This window comes from Pan troglodytes, chromosome 11 (assembly GCF_028858775.2).
Source record: "Pan troglodytes isolate AG18354 chromosome 11, NHGRI_mPanTro3-v2.0_pri, whole genome shotgun sequence".
NCBI lineage: Eukaryota > Metazoa > Chordata > Mammalia > Primates > Hominidae > Pan > Pan troglodytes.
Genome location: NC_072409.2, coordinates 17,906,385 through 17,930,104, shown reverse-complemented (window position 1 = coordinate 17,930,104; position 23,720 = coordinate 17,906,385). Strand labels below are relative to the sequence as shown.

At 42.9% G+C, this 23,720-nt stretch overlaps 1 protein-coding gene across 16 annotated transcripts in view; it reads right to left on the bottom strand.

The window, feature by feature from the left end:
* CDK5RAP2 (CDK5 regulatory subunit associated protein 2) overlaps nt 1-23,720 on the bottom strand; it is a 189,363-nt gene that overhangs the window by 120,206 nt on the left and 45,437 nt on the right. For all 16 annotated transcript variants that reach the window (XR_010148469.1, XM_016960336.4, XM_016960345.4 and 13 more), the window contains 5 exon segments: nt 18,603-18,765; nt 17,369-17,422; nt 16,429-16,548; nt 13,620-13,712; nt 6,207-6,425 (listed from right to left, as the gene is read on the bottom strand). Coding sequence is in view for 15 of the 16 variants with exons in the window: in XM_016960336.4 (XP_016815825.3) it covers nt 6,207-6,425; nt 13,620-13,712; nt 16,429-16,548; nt 17,369-17,422; nt 18,603-18,765 (649 nt within the window). In the remaining variant the exon portion in view is untranslated.

The window sequence follows — 23,720 nt, the reverse complement described above, 5'->3', positions numbered from 1 at the left end:
GCAACATAGCAAAACCCTTTCTCTACAAAAATTTAACAAATTAGCCAGGTGTGGTAGTGCATGTCTATAGTCCCAGCTACTCAGGAGGCTGAGTCAGGAGGATTACTTGAGCCTGAAGGTTTAAGGCTGCAGTGAGCTAGGATCGTGCCACTACACAACAGCCTGAGTGACAGAGTGAGACCCTGTCTCAAATGAATTAATTAATTAAAATACTCACTCTAGTTCCATTTTGCTAGTCACTTTTATTTTTCCTGAACCCTAAAGCCTTTATTTTTAATTTCATTTAATCTTATGACTTTCTATAAACCTCTGCAAGTATTTCTGAAACACAAAAAGGAACAAATTACAATGTTTACAGCTTCAATTAGCCAGAATACTTCAAGTTGGGTGTTCTTGAGAATGTATTATTCTGGTCTGTTGAAAAGCTGAAAATATACCAATCTTCCTTTCTGCCAAAAGCACAGTATTCTCAACACAATTACTGATGGTTTAGCATAGCAACAGCGTAGTATCTTAGCAAAGTCCTGAAATTAGATAGAGTCCATAGACCTGAATCCATGTCACATATATATCACCTTCTATGTAACGACGGCTGAGCAGTGTAAATTCTGAGGCACAGATTAATCTGTAAAATGGGAAAAACATTTTCTATGCCCAAACCCAAGGCTGGGAGCATCACGCGGGCACACAGGCAATCTTTGTAAACTGTAAAGTACAATCTACACCTGAGGATCATACCTGCTTTATTTCTACCACTCTGAATAGCAGTTTTCATTACCAAAGAGGACAATGAGGATTGAGCTGAATGTGAATTGAGAACAAGACCTGTATTTTGGACATTGTTCTTACCAATGTTTTCTTTATCCTACCTGTGGGATGCAGCAAAATTTGAGTAAACATGAGAGGGACCCAAAGCTGAACATCCTAGAGTCCTCGTGGATGAAGCATTGAATACGCACCAAGTCAAGCCCCAGAAGCTACACCTGAGCATCCCCATTACAGAGAAACAGGTTCCTTTTCTTTTTCCCCTATAACCCTGACCTCTCAGAGCCTGACTTACATGTTAAGGAAAAGCCTTTTCCCATCTTGTTTCCTGGCTTTCCCTCAGCAATCCATCCTCTAGACATCCATCAGACTAGTCTTTCTAAACTGCAAATCTGATCCTGTCAATCCTCTGACTGGCATAGCCAACCCTACCCCACCAGGGGCCCCTTGCCTACACCTCAAGTCCAGGCTCCCAAACTCTGCATCCAAGGCTCTCCACAAGCCAACTTCTCTCGGGTTAATCTCCTGACACATCCCTAGAGGAACCACCCTTTACTGCAGCCCCAAACTCTTCTTCCCCAAAATCACCATACCCTCTCCCACCTCTAAACCTTAGCCTTCTATACAAAACCCTCCTCTCCCTTGCCTATCTATTAACCTCTAGCTCAAACTTCAGAACCAGTTCAAAAGTTACTTTCCCCAGGAGCCTGCTCTGGTCCCGCAAGCCACTTCCTTTCTCTGTGCTCCTGTGGTTGTTTCTTCATGTCTCTATTATGGAATTTTCTCCTTGTCTAGTAGAGGGCTTGCACAAAGTGTTCAATGTTGCTGAATGTATGAATGGATTCCTTTCTTTTGCCAGGACAGAAACAGAGACCACTAAAAGGTCTAGGTTTTTCTGTCTGTTTCAATCCAAAAGCAACACCTGTAGCAGCTGGTGAGTAGGAGGCACTCCAGTTAAATAAGGAGCCTAGTTACCAGAAACAAGCTGGTAAGCTGTGCAAGGCTAGTGTGTTATGCTCCAACTGTACATTTAACCTAGCACCATAATGCAAAGACACCACCCCACCATGTTTCCTCAGGCTCTGAGTAAGCCAGTACTTCCAAGACCTGGTATAAAACAGTCATGTGAGATGGACACATCAAATTCTTAGACTATAAGCAAAAGTTAACTAGAGATACAACTATGATGCAACATCTATGCAAAAAAAGGAAACCACAGCCAAATCATCTTATTGGAAACATGTATGTAAAGGTAGTCACGATGAGATGCCAGGAAGCCTGAGTCACTGGCATGTTCACCTGAGGACAGCACTTAGAGTAGACAGCTGCTTTTGGTCTGCCCAGTCCCCTGAAACAAAATACCAGTTTTTCTGGGTACCCGCTCATCCCCTTCCAAACATGTGGTTCTAGGGGAGGCTGCCAATGATGTTATACACACGCACACACACACACACCCTTCTGCCAAGGCACAATAAGCATGTGACCCAAATTGGGATTCTCAGTACATCACCCGTCTGGCCATCCTGACAAGAAACCAGCCAGGGCAGCAAAGTGTGGGAGTTCTTCTTCCTCTTCTGCAGTAAATCGGGAAGATGTGATCCCAGCGTGGCTGGCAATGAGTCCAGCCACTTGGAACTGTAGTATGGATGCAAGAAAAAGAAGCCAGCTCTGAGAGAGAGAGTCTGGTCCTGGTAGTGTTCCAGTGCCCCGTCCTTCCAGGAGTTTAGTTACACAAGGCAATCAAGTTCCCTTTCTGCCAAACTTAGTTCAAGCTAGGTTTCTACCACTCACAAGAAAGTCCTACCCATAGTATACTCACCCCAATCCCTGCCCTATTGCCATCATAGTCCCCTTCCACTCCTTCCCAAATACCTCCATATGAAGATGTATACATGTTATGCAGCAATACATCTTTTTATCCACAGCAGCCCAAAATTCTTCTAGAAGGACCAGAGTTTACATGAATAAGTAAATTATGAAACCAACAAATAATGTCTAACGACAGAGGTATACCTAAGAAAATTACAGTATATACGCTTGATGTAATGTTATACAGCAATTTCAAATGATATAAAAAAACTACATATTATATATTATCGAGAGAGACAGACAGAGAGAGAGAGAGACAGAGTGTGTGTGTGTATCACCCCCTCATCCTCGGCCATCCAAATTTTACCAAACTAACATTATAATGGCAGTAAGGGATGAGGGATAATTGTTTTAAACTAAAAAAAAAGGTCATCTAATAGTGAAAGATATAAGAATTGACTATGAAACATGCAGCTCTATAAATGGACCCTCTGGCCAGCCTTTTCTTTACTTCATCTATATAAAGTCACACTACTCAAATCTGACCCCTTTCATTCTCAAGTGTCAGCCCTCTTAGAAGATTTCCCTGACTACCACATCACACAGGATCTTTTGCATTGAGTACAGGTTATATTAATTAACTGTGGATTTTTAAATTGTTTTGCATTTTGTCTTGTATAACATTTTCATCTCCCTTAGAAAAATAAAACTTTCAGGAGTTACGTATTGTAATTCCATCAGTATCTAAACCAGATACATTTTGTGTTCAATAACATTGAATAAGGATGAGAAACAGGTCTTTTAATAACATGCAATAAACTAGTGCACTCTAACATTGCTGGTGGCAGCATAAAATGGGCCAGCCTTTTGGACAAACAATTTGGCAACATGATTAACCAGTATAAAATATTGGCCAGGTGCCAACCCCATCAAAAAGTGGGCGAAGGATATGAACAGACACTTCTCAAAAGACGACATTTATGCAGCCAAAAAACACATGAAAAAATGCTCATCATCACTGGCCATCAGAGAAATGCAACTCAAAACCACAATGAGATACCACCTCACACCAGTTAGAATGGTGATCATTAAAAAGTCAGGAAACAACAGGTGCTGGAGAGGATGTGGAAAAATAGGAACACTTTTACACTGTTGGGACTGTAAACTAGTTCAACCATTGTGGCAGTCAGTGTGGCGATTCCTCAGGGATCTAGAACTAGAAATACCATTTGACCCAGCAATCCCATTACTGGGTATATACCCAAAGGACTATAAATCATGCTGCTATAAAGACACATGCACACGTATGTTTATTTCGGCACTATTCACAACAGCAAAGACTTGGAACCAACCCAAATGTCCAACAACGATAGACTGGATTAAGAAAATGTGGCACATATACACCATGGAATACTATGCAGCCATAAAAAAGGATGAGTTCATGTGCTTTGTAGATACACGGATGAAACTGGAAATCATCATTCTCAGCAAACTATTGCAAGGACAAAAAACCAAACACCAGATGTTCTCACTGATAGGTGGGAATTGAACAGCAAGAACACATGGACACAGGAAGGGGAACATCACACTCCGGGGACTGTTGTGGGGTGGGGGGAGGGGGGAGGGATAGCATTAGGAGATATACCTAATGCTAAATGACAAGTTAATGGGTACAGTACACCAACATGGCACATGTATACATATGTAACACATCTGCACATTGTGCACATGTACCCTAAAACTTAAAGTATAATAATAAAAAATAAAAAATTTTGGCTAGGTGCAGTGTCTCACACCTGTAATCCCAGCACTTTCAGAGGCCAAGATGCGAAGATCACTGGAGACCAGGAATTTGAGACCAGCCTGGGCAACACAGCCAGACCCTGTCTCCACAAAAAATAAAAACTAAATTAGCTGGGCATGTTGGCATCCACCCGAAGTCCCAGCTACACAGGAGGGTGAGGCAGTAGGATCCCTTGAGCCCAGGAGTTTGAGGCTGCAGTGAGTTATGAGCATGCCACCGCACTCCAGTCTAGGCAACACTGTGAAACTCTGTCCCAAAAAATATGTATGTACAGATATACATAGGCACTATCTGACCCAGTAATCTCACTCCTCAGGATCTATCCTAAGGATTTCAAGAGAAAATATCCTTATGTCAAAAGATGTTCATTGTGTCATTATTTAAATAGCCAAAATGTCCAACAAAGGAGATTATTAAGTAAATCATGTGAAATCTATTCAGTGAAAGGGTATGCATCATAATTCAACATGATCGTTCTGGAGCCTACACTATGAGATGGTGCCTATGACAGACTAAGTGATCAAAGACAGAACAGTATTTAGCCTCTGATTAGACCAGGAGCCCAGGGGCATCAGGACTGAACGATAGTACAGGAAATCAGTAAGAGTTACTTTGCTAGGGTAGTGGAATTATAGCTACCATTTTCTAGTTTTTCTAGGTTTTCTTTATTGATCCATTAATGTTTGTTAAAATTTTATTAAAATATACAAACATTTGCATTTCAATTCTTTCTTCAGTGTTAACACTGGGATTTCACCTTCCGGATCCTGGTGTCCCTATCAGCAGCAGCCACCAGAGAACTAACCACTGGTACTCTTTTGAGTCCTCTACTCTAATGACTGCCTGGCCCAGGATCTCAGGCAGACAATTCAATTAACCTTCATGGCAATGATCACTCAGACCCAGACCCCAATCCTACCTGATTGCAACAAGGCTACGTATCTGGATGTGACTCTCAGGAGGGATTAAATTAAAAGACACTGAATATTTAAGTATAATTGAAATTTAATAAGTCTACCAAATTCAGAGAGGATTTTTAAATGCTAATACCCAATGCTAAATAGAGTACAGTCATAAAAAAGATCACCTAGAGAAACCTGATATAATCTTTCTGTAGAACAATTTGAATATATCTATACAACAGTCCTTAAAATATTCATACTCTTTGGCCCAGTTATTATACCTCTATCAGGAACAATCAGTGAGGTGGGCATGGTGGCATGTGCCTATAATCCCAGCTACTCAAGAAACTGAGGTGGGAGGATCACTTGAGCCCAGGAGTTCAGGAACAGCCCAGGAACAGAGTGAGACCCTGTCTCAAAAAAAACAACAAAGAATCGGTAGATAAATATTTATGTACAAGGATGTTTGCTGCAGAAGTCATAAGGCAAAAAAAAAGTAAAATAATCTAAATGCCGTTCAAAAAAGAACTAGTTAAATAAACTGTAATACATCCAAGTGATGAAATATTATGCTGGCACAAAAAAAATTGTTTTTGAAGAACATTCATGACATGGCAACAAACCAGAGAGAGAACATTAAACTTAAAAAAGCACGATACAAAACAGTATTTTCAACTCGATAACAACTCTGTGTGTGTGTGTGTGTGTGTGTGTGTGTGTGTGAGAGAGAGAGAGAGAGAGAGAGAGGAGAATAAAAGGACTGAAATACCAAATAGATCAAATGAAGCTGTTCATTTCTAGGTACTGAGATAATAAGTGAAATATTTTCTTAAGTCTTCTGTACTGAATATCACCCTACAACCAGACACAGCCACATAGCCCCAAAAGCACTGTCCACTGTGTCAGAAGGGCAGGGCGGTACTCACACGGATGGTGCAGTCTCCTTTGCTCTTCTCTCGATGGGCTTCCTCCAGGTCCTTCTCCAGTCTCTCCCTCTCCTGCTGCAAGTCACTCAGCTCCTGGGTGATCTTCTTAATGCTTCTACGCAGTCTGTGGTTCTCTGTACTCTTGGTGAGGTTTTGTGAGCGCAGCGCAGCCGAAAGGGCTTCCTTTTCTGATAGAGCAGTCTCATAGTCTTCAGACCCCTAGAAGAGAAGGCAGAGAAGCAAGATGAGCTAATTTTCATACCTCATGAAACAAACCAAGAAACCTGGGCTCTTTTTCGCCGTGGGGGAAAAAAAGAAAAGAAAAAGATTAACATAGACAACATTCAGAAACCAAAGCAAAAATAATAGGAAGATTTTGGAATAACATAAGATAATGTTTCTTATGATGCGGATGGTTGTATGAAAGAAGTATTTTCTTTTTTTTTTTTTTTTTATTATACTTTAAGTTTTAGGGTACATGTGCACATTGTGCAGGTTAGTTACATATGTATACATGTGCCATGCTGGTGCGCTGCACCCACTAACTCGTCATCTAGCATTAGGTATATCTCCCAATGCTATCCCTCCCCCCTCCCCCCTCCCCACCACAGTCCCCAGAGTATGATATTCCCCTTCCTGTGTCCATGTGATCTCATTTTTCAATTCCCACCTATGAGTGAGAATATGCGGTGTTTGGTTTTTTGTTCTTGCGATAGTTTACTGAGAATGATGGTTTCCAATTTCATCCATGTCCCTACAAAGGATAAGAACTCATCATTTTTTATGGCTGCATAGTATTCCATGGTGTATATGTGCCACATTTTCTTAATCCAGTCTATCATTGTTGGACATTTGGGTTGGTTCCAAGTCTTTGCTATTGTGAATAATGCCGCAATAAACATACGTGTGCATGTGTCTTTATAGCAGCATGATTTATAGTCATTTGGGTATATACCCAGTAATGGGATGGCTGGGTCAAATGGTATTTCTAGTTCTAGATCCCTGAGGAATCGCCACACTGACTTCCACAATGGTTGAACTAGTTTACAGTCCCACCAACAGTGTAAAAGTGTTCCTATTTCTCCACATCCTCTCCAGCACCTGTTGTTTCCTGACTTTTTAATGATTGCCATTCTAACTGGGGTGAGATGAGAAAAAAACAAACAACCCCATCAAAAAGTGGGCGAAGGACATGAACAGGCACTTCTCAAAAGAAGACATTTATGCAGCCAAAAAACACATGAAAAAATGCTCATCATCACTGGCCATCAGAGAAATGCAAATCAAAACCACTATGAAAGAAGTATTTTCTTAAAGGACCAGAAAAAAAGCACAAATTCTCAGCTGGGCACAGTGGCTCACACCTGTAATCCCAGCACTTTGGGAGGCTGAGGCAGATGGATCATGAGGTCAGGAGTTCAAGACTAGCCTGGCCAACACAGTGACACCCCGTCTCTACTAAAAATACAAAAATTAGCCAGGCATGGAGGTGGGTGCCTGTAGTCCCAGCTACTCGGGAAGGCTGAGGCAGAGAACTGCATGAACCCGGAGGTGGAGGTTGCAGTGAGCCGAGATCGTACCACTGCACTCCAGCCTGGGTGACAGAGCAAGACTCCATCTCAAAAAAAAAAGAAAAAAGAAAGAAAAGCACAAATTTTCACAGTAACTGTCTTTAGTTGGGTGGGACTATAGTTACTTTTTTTTGTCATAACTCTGTATTTTCAAATGTTCTAAGGTAAGTGAGCATGTTACTTTAATAATGGTTTAAAAAACAATTTAAGTCACTTTTAAATGGTAGAAAATGAAGACCTTCATTTGAAAATGTGAAAGTTGTCAGAATCAGAATGGACTCATTTGTCTTTAAAAAAATAAAAATAAAACCAAAAAAAAACAACCTTGACAAATAGATTCGGGTATATGAAGACAGATTACTCAGGCATAAATGCCTCAGAACAAAAACTATCACAAAAGACTCTGTAAAAACCACAACCTTGCACAAAGGCCACCGCAATCGTACACAAAAAATACTTCCGCAAGGACATCTGCCCAGCAACTGCCCATCCAACCTACGACTGGTGTCATCCTTGTTATTGATCCTTGCAGCCAAGGACAAGTATCTCAATACGGTTACGTAATTCTCATTTTTCTTTAAAAATCTTTGTCTTCCTTAACCTCCCTGAATATGCACATAGCTATGGCACATGTATTCCCACTGCCATGTCCTATTCCTGAATAAGTATCATTTTCTTTTTGAGAGATTCTCTCTGTTATTTAGGTTGACAAAAACCAGAGATATATCTAAGCACTTACAACGTTCATCCACATCAGAATGGCTCAAACCCAGATTCATTTGGAGAAAAAAAAAAAGGTGGTCAGCATGCTAGTTCAATGGCCAGCCTGAGAGACTGTAATTTCAGCAAAGTCCATGGGCAAAATAAGTCAAGAATATGTGGTATTTCATTAATACACAGTTAACTAAAGAAAATACATATGATTATCAAATATATACACATCTGTGAAATGGGAAGTAACGGCCTCTATTTTTTAAATTATTATTTTTTCCTTTTTTCTGAAAGCTGGTTTACCAGCATTCTACTAAATATAGCATATATACAGAAAGGTACACAAATCATCAGTGTATAGCTCAACAAATGTTCACAAACTGAATACACTCATATCAAGAAACACATCCTTCGTCAGGCACAGTGGCTCGCTGCTTGTAATCCCAACACTTTGGGAGGAATGGTCTCTATTTTCATATGGTCATTGTGAAGATTAAATATGATACTCAGGCTGGGTGTGGTGGCTCACGCCTGTAATCCCAGCACTTTGGGAGGCTGAAGTGGGTGGATCACCTGAAGTCAGGAGTTCGAGACCAGGCTGACCAATACGGTGAAACACCCATCTCTACCAAAAATACAAAAATTATCCGGGCATGGTGGCATGTGCCTATAGTCCCAGCTACCCAGGAGCCTGAGACAGGAGAATTGCTTGAACCCAGGAGGCAGAGGTTGCAGTAAGCCAAGATTGCGCCACTGCACTCCAGTCTGGATGACAGAGCAAGACTCTGTCTCAAAAAATATATATCTCTCTCTCTCTCATATATCACATATCATATGAGATATATCACATGATACATCTCATATATCATGAGATATATCATATATGTATCATGTGATATCTCATGATATATCTCATGAGATATATCTCATATATATCTCATATATCTCATATGAGCTGTATCTCATATATATCTCATATGAACTGTATCTCATATATATCTCATATGAACTGTATCTCATATATCATATATCTCATATGAGCTGTATCTCATATATCATATATCTCATATGAGCTGTATCTCATATATCATATGAGATACATCATGAGATGTATCTCATATATATCATGATACATAAAGTGCCATTTCAGTGGGTACAACATAAATAAATCTAGCTCTACTTTTCCTTTACCTACTCCATTATCTTTCATTCCCAATCAAAAAATAACAGAGGTTCCACAAACCAAAAGCTATATACAATAACACTATTAACCAAGAATTTGAAAAACAGACCAAAGTACTCTGTTTTTGTCCAAATACCACCTAATTTAAGGGTGAGCTAACAACACTTACTGTGCCCAGGTACACTTTCTTATTTAAACCTTGGGTGATTATCTAGATTTTGCAATGCACAAACAGGCTGGAAGAGCTCAAATATCTTGCCCAAGGTTACAGTTAGTGATATGGTTTGGCTGTGTCCCCACCCCAATCTCATCCTGAATTGTAGCTCCCAAAATCCCCACATGTCATGGGAGGGACCGGGTGGGAGGTAACTGAATCATGGGGGCAGGTTTTTCCCATGCTGTTCTCATGACAGTGAAAAAGTCTCACAAGTTCTGATGGTCTTATAAAGGGCAGTTCCCCTGCACATGCTGTCTTGCCTGTGTCATGTAACATGTGTCTTTGCTCCTCCTTTGCCTTCCGCCATGATTGTGAGGCCTCCCCAGCCATAAATAATTGTGAGTCCATTAAACCTCTTTTTATTATTTTTTTTTTTTTGAGACAGTCTCGCTCTGTTGCCCAGGCTGGAGTGCAGTGGCGCGATCTCGGCTCACTGCAAGCTCCGCCTCCCGGGTTCATGCCATTCTCCTGCCTCAGCCTCCCAAGTAGCTGGGACTACAGGCGCCCACCACCACACCTGGCTAATTGTTTGTATTTTTAGTAGATACTGGGTTTCACCATGTTAGCCAGGATGGTCTCGATCTCCTGACCTCGTGATCCACCTGCCTCGGCCTCCCAAAGTGCTGGGATTACAGGCACGAGCCACCGCACCTGGCCTAAACCTTTTTCTTTGTAAATTCCCAGTCTCGGGTATGTCTTTATTAGCAGCATGAGAATGTACTAATACAGTTAACAAGAGCAGAGTCAAGATTCAAATCCATGTCCCACTCCATGTTCTTCCCAGTAAAAATATGTTACCTCCATATAATGGACTATACTCAGTTGTTTAAAAAGACTGAGCAGCACAGAGCTAAATATGCACACACCCCCATACATAAACAAATAAATGCATGTCAACTGCTAAAAATCTGAATAAGGTCAAAGGACTGCACTGATGTCAATGACCTGGCAATGATATTACATCACAATTATGCAAGATGTTACCTTTGGGAGAACTGGGTAAAGAGTATAAAGGATGTATATGTAAATCCACAATTATCTCAAAATAAAAATTAAAAAATAAAAGACTTGGTAGGTCTATATATACTGCCATGGCAAGAATGTTAAATTTTTAAAAATGGTCACGGAACAAAATACATATTATGATCCTATTTAATTTTTTAAAGTATATATGTATATATGCATAAATACGCATTACAGTCAAGGTACAGAGTCAAGGCAAGAGGTGAGTTTACTGATGATTTCTATCAACCTCTCACTACTACTTTAAGTACTTTATAAATTTCCTACAATGTGCATTTTTACTTTAATAGCTGGGAGGATGCCGTTTCCAATTTGAAAGTTTTTTTTAAAATGAGTATGGAGGTAGCAGCAGCCAGCCCACACTATCACCTTCACAGTGAAACCAGTGATTAGAATTCACACCTCTGTGCTTCTGAACTCTGGCAATCACTTCAAGAGTTTAAAGATCACCTGCTGTTGCTTCAGTGTCAGGCTTGATGCCAACCCTGTGAACACTGGCTATTTAACTCATGCTGCAATTGGCAAAAAGACCCCAATACATGGTGGGAAAATGCATTTACAAGTATCTGTGCACCATTCAAACTATGTATACCTCACAGTGAGATAGCCAATATAGGTGTATTGTGTGCATTTACTCACACACAATCAGAGGAGTGGAAAGAGCATAGGCTTTGAAGACAGACTTGAGTTCAAGTCCTGCAAAAACTCGCTGGTTTGTAAATCTGCTACCTCCTCGGGCAAGGATTAAATGAGGGTCCTCTGAAAAGCCAACCCGACATGTATAACCTGAAGAGTTACAACAGTTCCTGATCTCTGTGTGCTGCAAGGTAAGAAACTTGACCAACACTGTACATTGTAAGACCTCAAAACTCATTCTTAAAGTCTTTTGACTAAGACTGGGGTTATTAAGTTAAATGTATGTAATAAATCTGGGTAACATTTAAATGTATAAGATTCCTTTCTTTCCTTTAAGACCCGTCATAACAAGTAAAATATCACAATGTTTATACCGGTCTCTCTGGCTATCAGCAGCCAACAGATTTTTTCCCAAGCAATGGAAAACATAATTTTCCTAAGAATTCAGCTTCTGAAGCTTTTTATTTTCTAGGCAAGGAAAAAGAGAAACAGTCTAAAGTGTAATCTTAGCTCCATTTCATCAACCACTGTCAAAACGGTAAGAGAAGGCAAGTCTGAGATTCCAAAAGCAAAGATTTGTCTATGTTCCTAGCGTACCATGATTTAAACCAAATTACTTCAATTATTCTTATTGTGAACTAAAGCTCTGCAAAAGATAAGGCATGGGATATGAATCTTGGGAATCAAACAGTCTTAAATCAGATTTAACTTCTAACTTCTACGTTACAACCAAAAGCAACATCAGTGCAAGGGGTGGGAGGAGGAAGCTTTAGGCAGTATGGACTTACTTTGATGATGAAACTGTATTGATTTATTAAGTTATTTAGTGATAGGTATAAGCTGTATAAGAAAACTAGAAACATGATAAGAAACATGTTAAAATAATTTAAAACACGAAATTAAAATGAGGAAGAAAGAGGGGCTGACCATCAGGAGTCCTTGTAGTACAACATTGGGGGGCGGAGGGAGGAGGGAAAAGGCAGGTCAAAAACATCAAGGTCTGGAAAAGAAACCTGGAGAGGAGCAGCTGGGACCAAAGCAGCCAGGTAAGGGAGGTACGGGATGACAGTAAAAGCACAGTCTTTGGAGTCAGATTGGCTCTGGAGTCAAATCTTAGCTCTATTACTTACCAGTTTTGGGAACCTGTGCAAGTTACTAGAAACTTAACTTGGATTTCCTCTAGAAACTTAACTTGGATTTCCTCAGCAGTTTAAAAAAAAAAAAAAAAGGATATTAATAGTACTTACTTCATAGAGCTGCTGTTCAGTTAACTGAGATAATCTATGGGGAGCACTTAGCAGGCCTTGGCACATAGTATGTGTTCAATAAATGTCTCTTGCTATTATTAGCAATTACCACACTAAAATTTTGGCTCTGCCACTTGCTAACTGTGTGACAGTGAATAAGCTACACACGCTCCTGAGCCTCAAAACCTCACAAATACGGCCGGGCGCAGTGGCTAACTCCTGTAATTCCAGCACTTTGGAAGGCCAAGGTGGGTGAATCACTTGAGGTTAGGAGTTCGAGACCAGCCTGGCCAACATGGTGAAACCCCGGCTCGAGTAAAAATACAAAAATTAGCCAGGCGTGGTGGTGGGCTGTAATGCCAGCTACTCAGGATGCTGATGCAGGAAAATTGCCTGAACCCAGGAGGCAGAGGTTGCAGTGAGCAGAGATTGCATCACTGCACTCAAGCCTCAGCGACAGAGGGGGACTCTGTCTTAAAAAAAAAAAAAAAATGTAAAAACACAAGAGGGATGATGACTACCTTTCCCACAGGCTGGTGAAGATTAAATGAGATAATCCACATATCTTGCATTATTACTTAGCACAGAGCACACTCAGCACTCCTAACTGTGGAGGTATTTATCATTATCATATTGAGGAGGGGGCTGGAAAAGCTCCCAAATCTGGTAGAGAATTTCTCTTTAATTAGACTAGCAAATGCTATCACTGAAGACCACCCACAGTTTTCCTTATTAAAATCACCCAAGTTCTTTCAGCTGCAAAGCCCTCACCTCACCAGGGGTCAGGATCAAAGAGACAGCCACTTAAGCCAAGTGAACACTTACCTGAAATTCCTGGGTCTGTGCTTTCTGTAGGGCCTCTCTGGCTTTAGCAAAGGCAGCATTGAGCTTTTCAATTTCAGAGTTAAGTTCTTCAACCTGGGGAAAAATAACGAATACCAGCCAAGTATGTAACTGGGCTCTCCTCTCTGCACAGCCCACATGCTTTTCCTGCTCAATTGTGTCGTGCTTATAATCAAGGGCTTTGTAGTCAGAAGAGATTCGAGTGGGATTTCCAGTTTAGCCGTTTACTAGCTGGATAACTTCAGGCAAGGTACTTAACATCTTTGAGACTCCATTTCCTCAACTGTAAAATGAGGATACCACCGCTCACCCAGCTATTGTGTTGTTAAGGTTAAATGAGGTAATGTGCATCAGTGCTAAAATAATGCCTTGGTCATACTGTTACAATTATTACTGTCCATATAGATGACCTACCCAACACCTAGCCTGGGTATTCCCCAAATTCCTCAGCCTCCAGTGACTTTCTCCTATACCCCGGAGTTGGCCATGAACAACCATGGCCACACCCTGGACTTTGCCAGCACCCAGAGCAGCTCTGACACCAGTGTCCTGACACACTGAAGGGCTCCGATCTCGGTTGGACCTAGAACTCCCCACATGTGATACAATGTTGACTTTTTTTTTTTCCTTTGAGACGGGGTCTTGCTCTGTCACCCAGGCTAGAGTGCAGTGGCTGATAACAGCTCACTGCAGCCTCAACTTCCCACGCTCAAGCAAGCCTCCCACCTCAGCCTCCCAAGTAGCTGGGACCACAGGCGCACGCCACCATATCCAGCTACTTTTTTGTATTTTTATTAGAGACACAGTCTCACCTTGTTGCCCAGGCTGGTCTCAAATTCCTGGCCTCAAGCGATCCTCCGACCTCAGCCTCCCAAAGTGTTGGGATAAAAGGCGTAAGCCACCATGCCCAACGTGACTACTATCACTAGGAGGCAAATCTCTGCTGCATCTGACACTGGTGATCATTCAAACTCCTTAGCAACACCCTCAGTTTCCTCGTTAGTGTCCTACTTCTGAAACCATTCCTTCTGTCCCCTTTGTGCATTCCTCTCCCTATCCCTGAAATTCTGATGTCCTCTGCAGTCCCATCATCAACCTTCTTCTTTCCCATTCTATACTCTCCTTAGATAAGTAGGTCAACTCTCAGAATCTTAACTCACACCAGTAAACAGGGATTCCCAGATTGACCTCTTCAGGACTGAGCTCTCTCCAAACTTTAGGCATGCATGTTATCTGCCTCCTGGACATCTCATCTGGATGGTCCACGGGCTCCTCAAAGTCACCACTTTCTAAACAGATTCATCACATCTACCACTGTCCCAGATCTTGCCATCAACCTCCACTATCCACGCTTTGAACTGAGTCAGTGCCACCACCATACCTCTAGTCATGCAAGCCAGACACCTAGAAGTCTTCCTTCACTATGCTTCTCTGAAGTCCTACATCTAATCCTCAAATTTTCCCAACCTTATTTCTAATTACTTTGAATCTTATTTCTTAAATAAGCCCCTCCCCCTCCATTCCTACTTGCTGTGCCCACTGCTCTAATTCACCCTTTCTTGGCTCTCACCGAGGCTACTGGTCTCCCAGCCTCCATTCTCTCCCTCCTGCAATTCACTCTCCAGATAGAGCCAGAGACCTCTCCAAAATGAAAATATGCTTAAGAGTTTTCAGTGTCCTTAAGTGCCACTTAAGCAGCTCAATATGATTAGTTTCCCCAACCCCCACCGGCTGGCCACTTGAAGAAGCTTCACCTTCTTCTCTCGCCTCCTTTAAGTTTTACACTTTGTGCTCTGACAACTCCAAACTGTCTGTGGTGCATATGGGGTCTCTCCTAACTAAACACCTTGACCAATGTTCTCCCTTTGTCCATAATGGCATCCCCGTCCCTGCCTTCCTTCCCAACTAACTCCTACTTATCCTTTCAGATGCAGCTCAGGCACCTTCTCCTCTAAGCACTGCACCCCACACGCAACATCCACACCTAATCTGGATCAGGTCCCCTTCCCTCTGCCTCTCCAGCTCCCTACACTTCCCTCAATCACAACCCTCAACACTCTTTCTTCCCCAATAGACTTGCAAGCAGAGCTGGGTTTTCTTCTCTGTCTGTTCCTTGCATAGCTACTAGGACACAATAGATTGCCATAGTAAGGACAAGAAAACAGCACAGAACCATCAGCTACCACCTTGGATCACAAAGGCAACCATCAGCTACCACCTTGGATTACAAACGCAACACTCAGGCAGCTCTTTAACTGGCTCACAGTCATGGCCTTGCTTCCCAAAACTTCTTTATCTCAATTTTCTGTTATCCTTCAAAAGATTAGACCTGCATTGTCCAATGCGGCAGTCACTACCCACATGTGGCTCTTGGCATGTGAAATGTGGTTAGCCTGAATTGAGGTGTGCTGTAAACACATCTGAACTTCAAATGCTTAGTTCTGAAAAAAAAAAGTGTTGACTATCTCAATACTTTTACTGATTATATGATGAAATGATTATGTTTTGGGGGGGGATATATATATAATTAAAATTAATTTCACTTGTTTCTTTTAATGTGGCCACTAGAAAGTTTTAAATCACATAGGTAACTCATATGATATTTCTATTGGACAGCACTGGATTAGACACTCCAAAAGAATTTCCGGTTGACTAGAGGATCATTTCCCCACTTTCTATACTACCTCAGCTCTCTTATAAACTTTTTATCTAAAGCTAAAAATTCAGGGTAGGACAGGCCAGTCATAGAAGCTAATAAAGAAAAATCTTACTTCAAGTGTATCAGACATACCATTTTTTCCTTTGATTTTAATGCCATGGTTAAACCCTGAATGGCTTTATCCCTCTTTAGACTATTTTTCTTCTCTGTAGCAATTTCTCTTTCCTTCTCTCTCAGGTCCTCTTCAAGTGCCTAAATTAGATTAGAAAAAGATTCACTAAGTTGATGCGTTCCAAACCAAAATGCACCATAAATATATCTTTAAGAGCACACTCAAATGCAGTTATTCTATCTTATTCCTGTCAACCTGTGATTAATGTTTCCAAGTGGAGCTGAACATAGTGCCATCAGCTCCAAGTTACTGTGTTACCGCTCCCGGCAACAGGGCTGGGTGAAGGGGAAGGGGATCAAATCAGTTGAGACGATGACAGCTATTCCTATGGGAAGGATTCCAATGCCTTATGGAATTTGAATACAGTCAGTCAGAGTCTTTGAAACCATACCAGGTTATTTGGGAGAAATAACAGATCATTAATTTCATTCCTTCTCATGGAGACTGAACTATACATTTATAGTCTGAGTTCATTTCTAAAGATAATCATCACCGCCTCTCTTCCGGGCTGTTGTGAGGATCAAACAGGATAATGGATGTGAAAGCACTTTCTAAGCTGGCAGGCACCACACAAATGCCTCCTGCTGTGACAGAGGAACCATGGCACATGGGCAGGTCCAAATCTTTGCTCTATCTCTTCCTAGCTATGTGCTCTTAGGCAAGTGACCTCACCTCTCTGGGCCTCAGGTACCACATCTGTAAAATGGGAATGCCTACTTCACAGAGTTATTACAAAGATTAAGAAACCCTTTCTAGAGTACCTTATGCTTGACTGGCATACAGTAGCATTCAATGAGTGACAGCTACTGTGACACAGAATTATCTGCTGCACTCGGAATAAAACAAGAGGCAAGAATAGGCTAAATCTTCAATACATTTTTTAAAATTGTATCAACATACCTGGATCCTCTCTTCAAAGCTGTTTCTCTCCTTCTGATGCTCCATTTGTGCAGCCTAAGAAAAGGCATTAATTGGTGTGAAGAAGGGACGTGCAATCCAACAGCTTCTCCAGAACAATTAGAATGAGCATGTCCTTGTCGCTTACTCACCTTCCCCCACTACTGTGGAACTCGTTAAAACAAGTGTCCCCTCCCTCTCTCCACCCCACCCAAAGCCCTGCCTGATTTGAATGAAGAAAAATGTGAAGACAACAACCTACCCTGGTTGATCACCAGCCCCACAGAGAGTAAACCACAGTGCTGCTTAACAAGACAAAGGCCTACTAGAGGGCCGTGTGGCGGAAGTGGGCAAGAGAGTTAAGAGGAGGGACAGGAGACAACTGTGGATTACAGATGAAAACGAACTGGCAAGGCTACAGCATCCACTGCTGTGGTAGGAGCACAGGCCCTGCTCCATGAAGAAACCAAGACTTTCTGTGAACAACCAGAACATCCCCAATGTGAACATACCACATGCAGCAGCTACTCCAACAAGAATGGAAGGCCTGGACTAAGACCTACCTGCACTTCCCTGGCCTGCCCAACCTCTTCAAAAGAGCTTGCTGGGGAGGCCGCCTAGGGCGGGGGCAGGAGTCCAGGGAGGCTTTGGGGTCAGCTACTAGCAACCCATCTCTTGGAACCTGGAAAAATGTAACAATTCCTCTGAGCCTGAGCCCGTTTCTAAACGTGACAAGGAGACCATGAGCTCTACCTTGCCAGGTGGCTGGGAGGATTGAACGAGATGGTATACTGAACCCCTCCCATACTGCTAAGCCCGATACGAGTTAGTCCTCTTCCCACCCTACCTCTCAAGTTGCAGACCAAAGTTGGCCTCACACCTACTTCTAACCAAAAAGGCAAGATGGAAAACAATGCACCACAACTGTATCCTAAGAAAACCCAAAGGATGAAAATAAAGTCCCCAGGTAACAACAAATCAACACATGGTAAAACAGAGGTAAGCAGGTAGGGACTGGTTTTCTTTAAGCAACTCTTTATAGGAACAGGAGACTAAGAAGGAAAAAGAATGTCAGGGCCCCTGACAAAGGCAGTTTCTGCTCACTCCTCAGCTGACAGGGGACTCATATTTAGAAGCAGGCTGTGTGTGAACCATGAGGACCGAATGCGCATTCCATCTCCCACAGAGGAGTCTGGTTGGCTAATTAAAGCCCCCTCTTCATGTCCTGTCACCTCACCTCAGTTTCTCTGTCCTTTTCTTCCCTTGGAGCAGCACAAAGTCCTCGGAGCTCTCCAGATGACACATTCTCATCAGGAGATGCCATCTGAGATTTCTCCTCTTTAAGGCACTGAATTAAAGCTTCTTTGCTCTTCAAAGACAGCTTCAACTCCTCAATCAGTCTAAAAGAGAACAAAATTTAAATATTAATTCTAAGCTGTTCTCTTAGCTCAGTGGAGCTGGAGGAGGAAGGAAATGGGGCCAGATATCTTCAAAGTAGACATATACAATGGCTGAACACAAACAGAATCACATTTTGCAGGTAGGAGATTAAGCGTCAGAATTCGTGTGACATTAACTGGTCCCCTGCCTGCCTCCAGCCTGGCTCCAGTCAATTCAACTCTGAGCTTCTGGACTCTAGCCAAGCTGTGCTCCTGTTCAAATACCTTCAACGGTCCCCACCAACAGCAGTGGACTACTAATTTCTTTGGCCAAGAAATCCTCTCTCCAAAAGATATGTCACTGAAACCTAAGCAAACAAAACCAATGAAGCAGAGCTGTTCCGATGAGTGTGGAAAAAACGGAATGTCTTGCCAAGACTTCTCAGGGCAAAGTTTAAAAACACTGACTTTCAAGATAAAACCAACCCAAATATCCAACAATGACACACTGGATTAAGAAAATGTGGCACATATACACCATGGAATACTATGCAGCCATAAAAAAGGATGAGTTCATGTCCTTTGTAGGGACATGGATGAAGCTGGAAACCATCATTCTCAGCAAACTATCACAAGGACAGAAAACCAAACACCGCGTGTTCTCACTCATAGGTGGGAATTGAACAATGAGAACACCTGGACACAGGAAGGGGAACATCACACACCAGGGCCTGTTGTGGGGTGGGGGGAGGGGGGAGGGATAGCATTAGGAGATATACCTAATGTTAAATGACAAGTTAATGGGTGCAGCACACCAACATGGCACATGTATACATATGTAACAAACCTGCATGTTGTGCACATGTACCCTAAAACAAAGTATAATTTTTTAAAAAAAGGAAAAAATAAAAAAATTAAAAAAGGTGAAACTCCTTCCCAGGCATTCCAGGTCCTAGGTCTTAGGGCCTACCAGATCAGAGGGCCCTGCCAACAGCTTCAGTCTCATCTCTCACGGGAAACCATCGCCCTCTCCATCTCCACTCAGTAGCCTCACTTTCAGTTCTCTCCCGAAGCCAGACTGTTTCATGCCTCTACACCTTTGCTCGTGCTATTCCTTCTACCTAAAATGCCCTTCCCCACCCTACCCCCGCCTCACCCCCACCTCTACCTGACAAACACCCATTCATCCTGCCAAAGCTAATTAAGCTCCCCTCCAGGAAGCTTTGCTACCTGCACCCCTAGTGCCCCACTCAGGAACAGCTGAACACATCCCTCTCTGGGCTGTGTTATCAAATAACACAATATAATTACCAAATTATCCCATATCAACTGCCCCTTGGCCATGGCAAGTAATTCCATCTCTCTGAGCCTGTGCCTCCTCAGCTACAAAATAGGGGTGACTTGTGATTGTGGACCAGAGACAAGCTATTTAAAACAATCTTGCACTGCTCCTGGAATATGGTGGAACTCAACAAATGACAGTTGTTATAATTATTACTTTTTTTTTAACATGTAACAATTAGCATTTTGTCAGAAGACCCTCAGAATAGCCTTTCTGCAGCTAAACCAAGAAAGCAACTTAGTTTGGTAGAAAGAAGAAAGATTTTGCAGTCAGACAGAGCTGCCCTAGTGAAGCACAGCTTCCTGGGATGAAGGTAAAGAGGGAGACAAAGGTAACTAAAGCACCTAGCAATGCACTAGGAGACAAGGTGCCAGGCAGCACCAGTGCAATGCCCCAGAAAACCTGGAAAGAGGTGTAAGATTGCCCTCTAGGGGTTCAACTTTGAAATCGTCACATAATCAATGGGAGAGGTAGTCACCGAACTATATACACTTAAAATTGAAGCACTGTGTTGTATGTAATTTATACACCAATAAAACTGAAATTTTTTTTTTTTTTTTTTAGTTACCTTAAAGCAAGTTCTAGATAGAGAACAGAAAAAGTAGGCAGGCCTGGTGGGGACTCCTGTGGCCAAGCTGGAGCACCAAGCCCATCTAAGGGGAGGGGTAGCCTCAATCCAGCAAGATGATACCCAGGGCTGCCAATCTCCTAGGTTTTAAACAGAAGGTGGGAATCCAGACTTCTGCATGAAATTCAATTTTTTACATATTGGCAACTAATTCACACTTTTAAAAATATTGTAAGCCAAACAGATCGTATCTGTTGGCATATTTGATCTGCAGGGCTTCCCAGTATTAACTGCCTTAAAGACACAGAGCAGCTTAAAGGCCAGATTGAAGGCAATAAAGTAGCTAAAGCATGCACCTTTAAAAAGGGTGGTGGGAGCCCAGAAAGATACTGGCAGAGTCCATCCACATGAGGGGTCCCTGGGCCCTAAAGATTCAATACCTTGCCCTGCCCAACAGTGAGTCAATCTGTGTGGCAGATCTGGATCCGTCTCACCAGGGCAAAACCAAGGACTCTGGCTCCAGTTCTCTGCTAACCATCTGACCTTGACTTAGCTTCCTAGGCAGGCCTGCCTTCAGGGAGGGAACACGCTGATCCTACACACCCAGGAAAGTTTCACCACAAAGAGGGCCACACCCTGAGCAAAAATCCAGAGCTGGCATCTGACTGCTGCACTGATCTCTGGGGGTGCGCCTGGGACACAGCTATCCCTGAGAGACAGCTGCATTCATAGGACTGACATGTTGGGTTTTGGTGCCTCTCCAGTCAGACCTATGGGAAATCCCAGGAAGATGCCGCCTTTAGCAAAGTTCTGATCCGACATCCACGGAGACTCTACCACCTAGAACACAGGAAGTACTTGATACACGTTAACCCTTCCCAAAGTCCCCCTTCCAAAAAAAGATGAGCAATTAAGCTTCTGTGGCACCTGCTAACAGGACCACTCTCCTCTAGGATCACCTTAAAATGTGCCAGGCTCTGTACCTTTACGTGCTGTTCTCTCTGCTTGGCAAAGCGTCCTCACCCAACTCGCAGGACTCCTTGTCTGACAAGCCCTCCCCATTCCACGCCCAGGCAGAGCTGATCACACCTTGCTTTTGTCACAGCACGGAACCCTGGGCTCACCTCTATCACGGCATCAATCACGACATATATTTTTTTTAACATCTATCCCCTCCCACACTGAGAGCACCGTAGAAGCAGGACAACATTCAGCCCTGCATTCCCAGCACGCATTCCCAAGGCCACACTCAGTAGTTGGTTAAGGAATGAATCTATACTTCCCCTAATTCAAGCTTTAATCCATACACCCAACCACCTCCTAGACTCTACTCACTGAAGCTCACAGGCCTTCAAACCCAACATGTGCCAACTGAAGGTATCATCTTCCCTCTCCCTCCACCCAAAAACATTTCCTCTTTTTCCTTTTCCCCCAACAAAATTCAATAAATTGCACCACCCCACAGCTGCTCATGCTCAAAACCTGGGCAAGGGCCAGGCACAGTGGCTCATGTCTGTAATCCCAGCACTTTGAGAGGCCGGCAAATCACCTGAGGTCAGGAGTTCAAGACCAGCCTGGCCAACATGGTGAAACACTGTCTCCACTAAAAATACAAAAATTAGCCAGGCTTTTTTGGTGGCGGGCAACTGTAATCCCAGCTGCTCAGGAGGCTGAGGTAAGAGAATCACCTGAACCTGGGAAGCTGAGGTTGCAGTGAGCCGAGATCACGCCACTGCACTCTAGCCTGGAGGACAGAGTTAAGACTCCATCTAAAAAAAAAAAAAAAAACAAAAAACAACGCCTGGGCAAGGGTGTGTCACTGTAGCTTTTCCCCTTATCCCCCAGATCCAGTCAGTCACCAAGCCCTTCAAGCCCATCACATCCACTCTACCTTCTAGCCTGTTCTCCATTCCCAGCTCTGTCACCTCCACTTTGGTCACCATCAGCTCTTTCCTGGATTTCTGCATCAGCCTGAGAACCAGTCTTCTACCCAGCCCCAGTGTCAATCCATTCCCCAAGGGCAGGCAGAAAGACCTTTCTAAATTTAAATCTGATCTTGTCATTCCCTGAAGCCCCACCTTTAACTCTTCAGTGGCTTCTTGTATGCCTTTAGGATAAAACTCAAATTCTTCAATAAGGTCCATGTCACCTCCCCAGCTTCCCTCTCCTCACCTCTTCCCCACTCCTTTCCAGAACACAGCACTCAGGCCAGGCTATGCACCCTCCTGTGCCTGCATCCTGCCATGTTCCTTCTTGCCTCTGGACTTCCACTCACACTGTTCCTTTACTTCCCTTTCTCTGTCCAAGTAATTCTTCCTCTTCCTAGTACTTCTCCCGGGAAGCTTTTCCTAATCCCTCTAAACTGAATTAGATATATGTTAACCCAGCATTGATCCTACTTAGCCCTTATCATCCTGCTCCTCCCTCCACCCCTCCCACCCTGCTGGATGATAAGCTTCAACTCAAACAATGAGATTCCTGGGGAGAGGAACCCAGGCTGTATCACTCCTTCTTACATTCTCATCACCACTGTGCTGAGTAGAAGATGCTCAGGTGATATTTTTTGAATAAAAGGCATAAAGATCCAATAGAACCAATTAACTGACTGCTCAGCATCTGTCAGGACCCTCAGAGGGCCTTTTCTATTCATTCTGTCCCAGGACCTCTTTTCAAACCTATCCCAAACCCTCTCCTTCCCCTTCACAGGCGCCAGGAATTCTGCCAGTCTTTTCTTCTTTGGTGGCTGCTCACATACTCTATTCCCTGGGTCCCCTACTCCCAGTTTAACTGCTCCAGACCTGTAGCTCCCCCAGGAAGACAAGCCCATAAGCCTTCTAAGGGCTTCACTGCTGATGGGTTGGGAGAGATACAAGGGAACACGGAAATGATTCTGTGGAATTCTCACAGTCTAGTGGCTCCATGGGTGGTGCCTGGAAAGGCCAGTACTCTGGGGGGAGGCTCAGTAGGAGGGCACATCCCAGGGAAGTTTCTCTTCCTAGCCATGAAGTCAAGAAAAACACAAGGTCTCAAATGGGTAAACTGAGATGATATATATTCATTCCACTG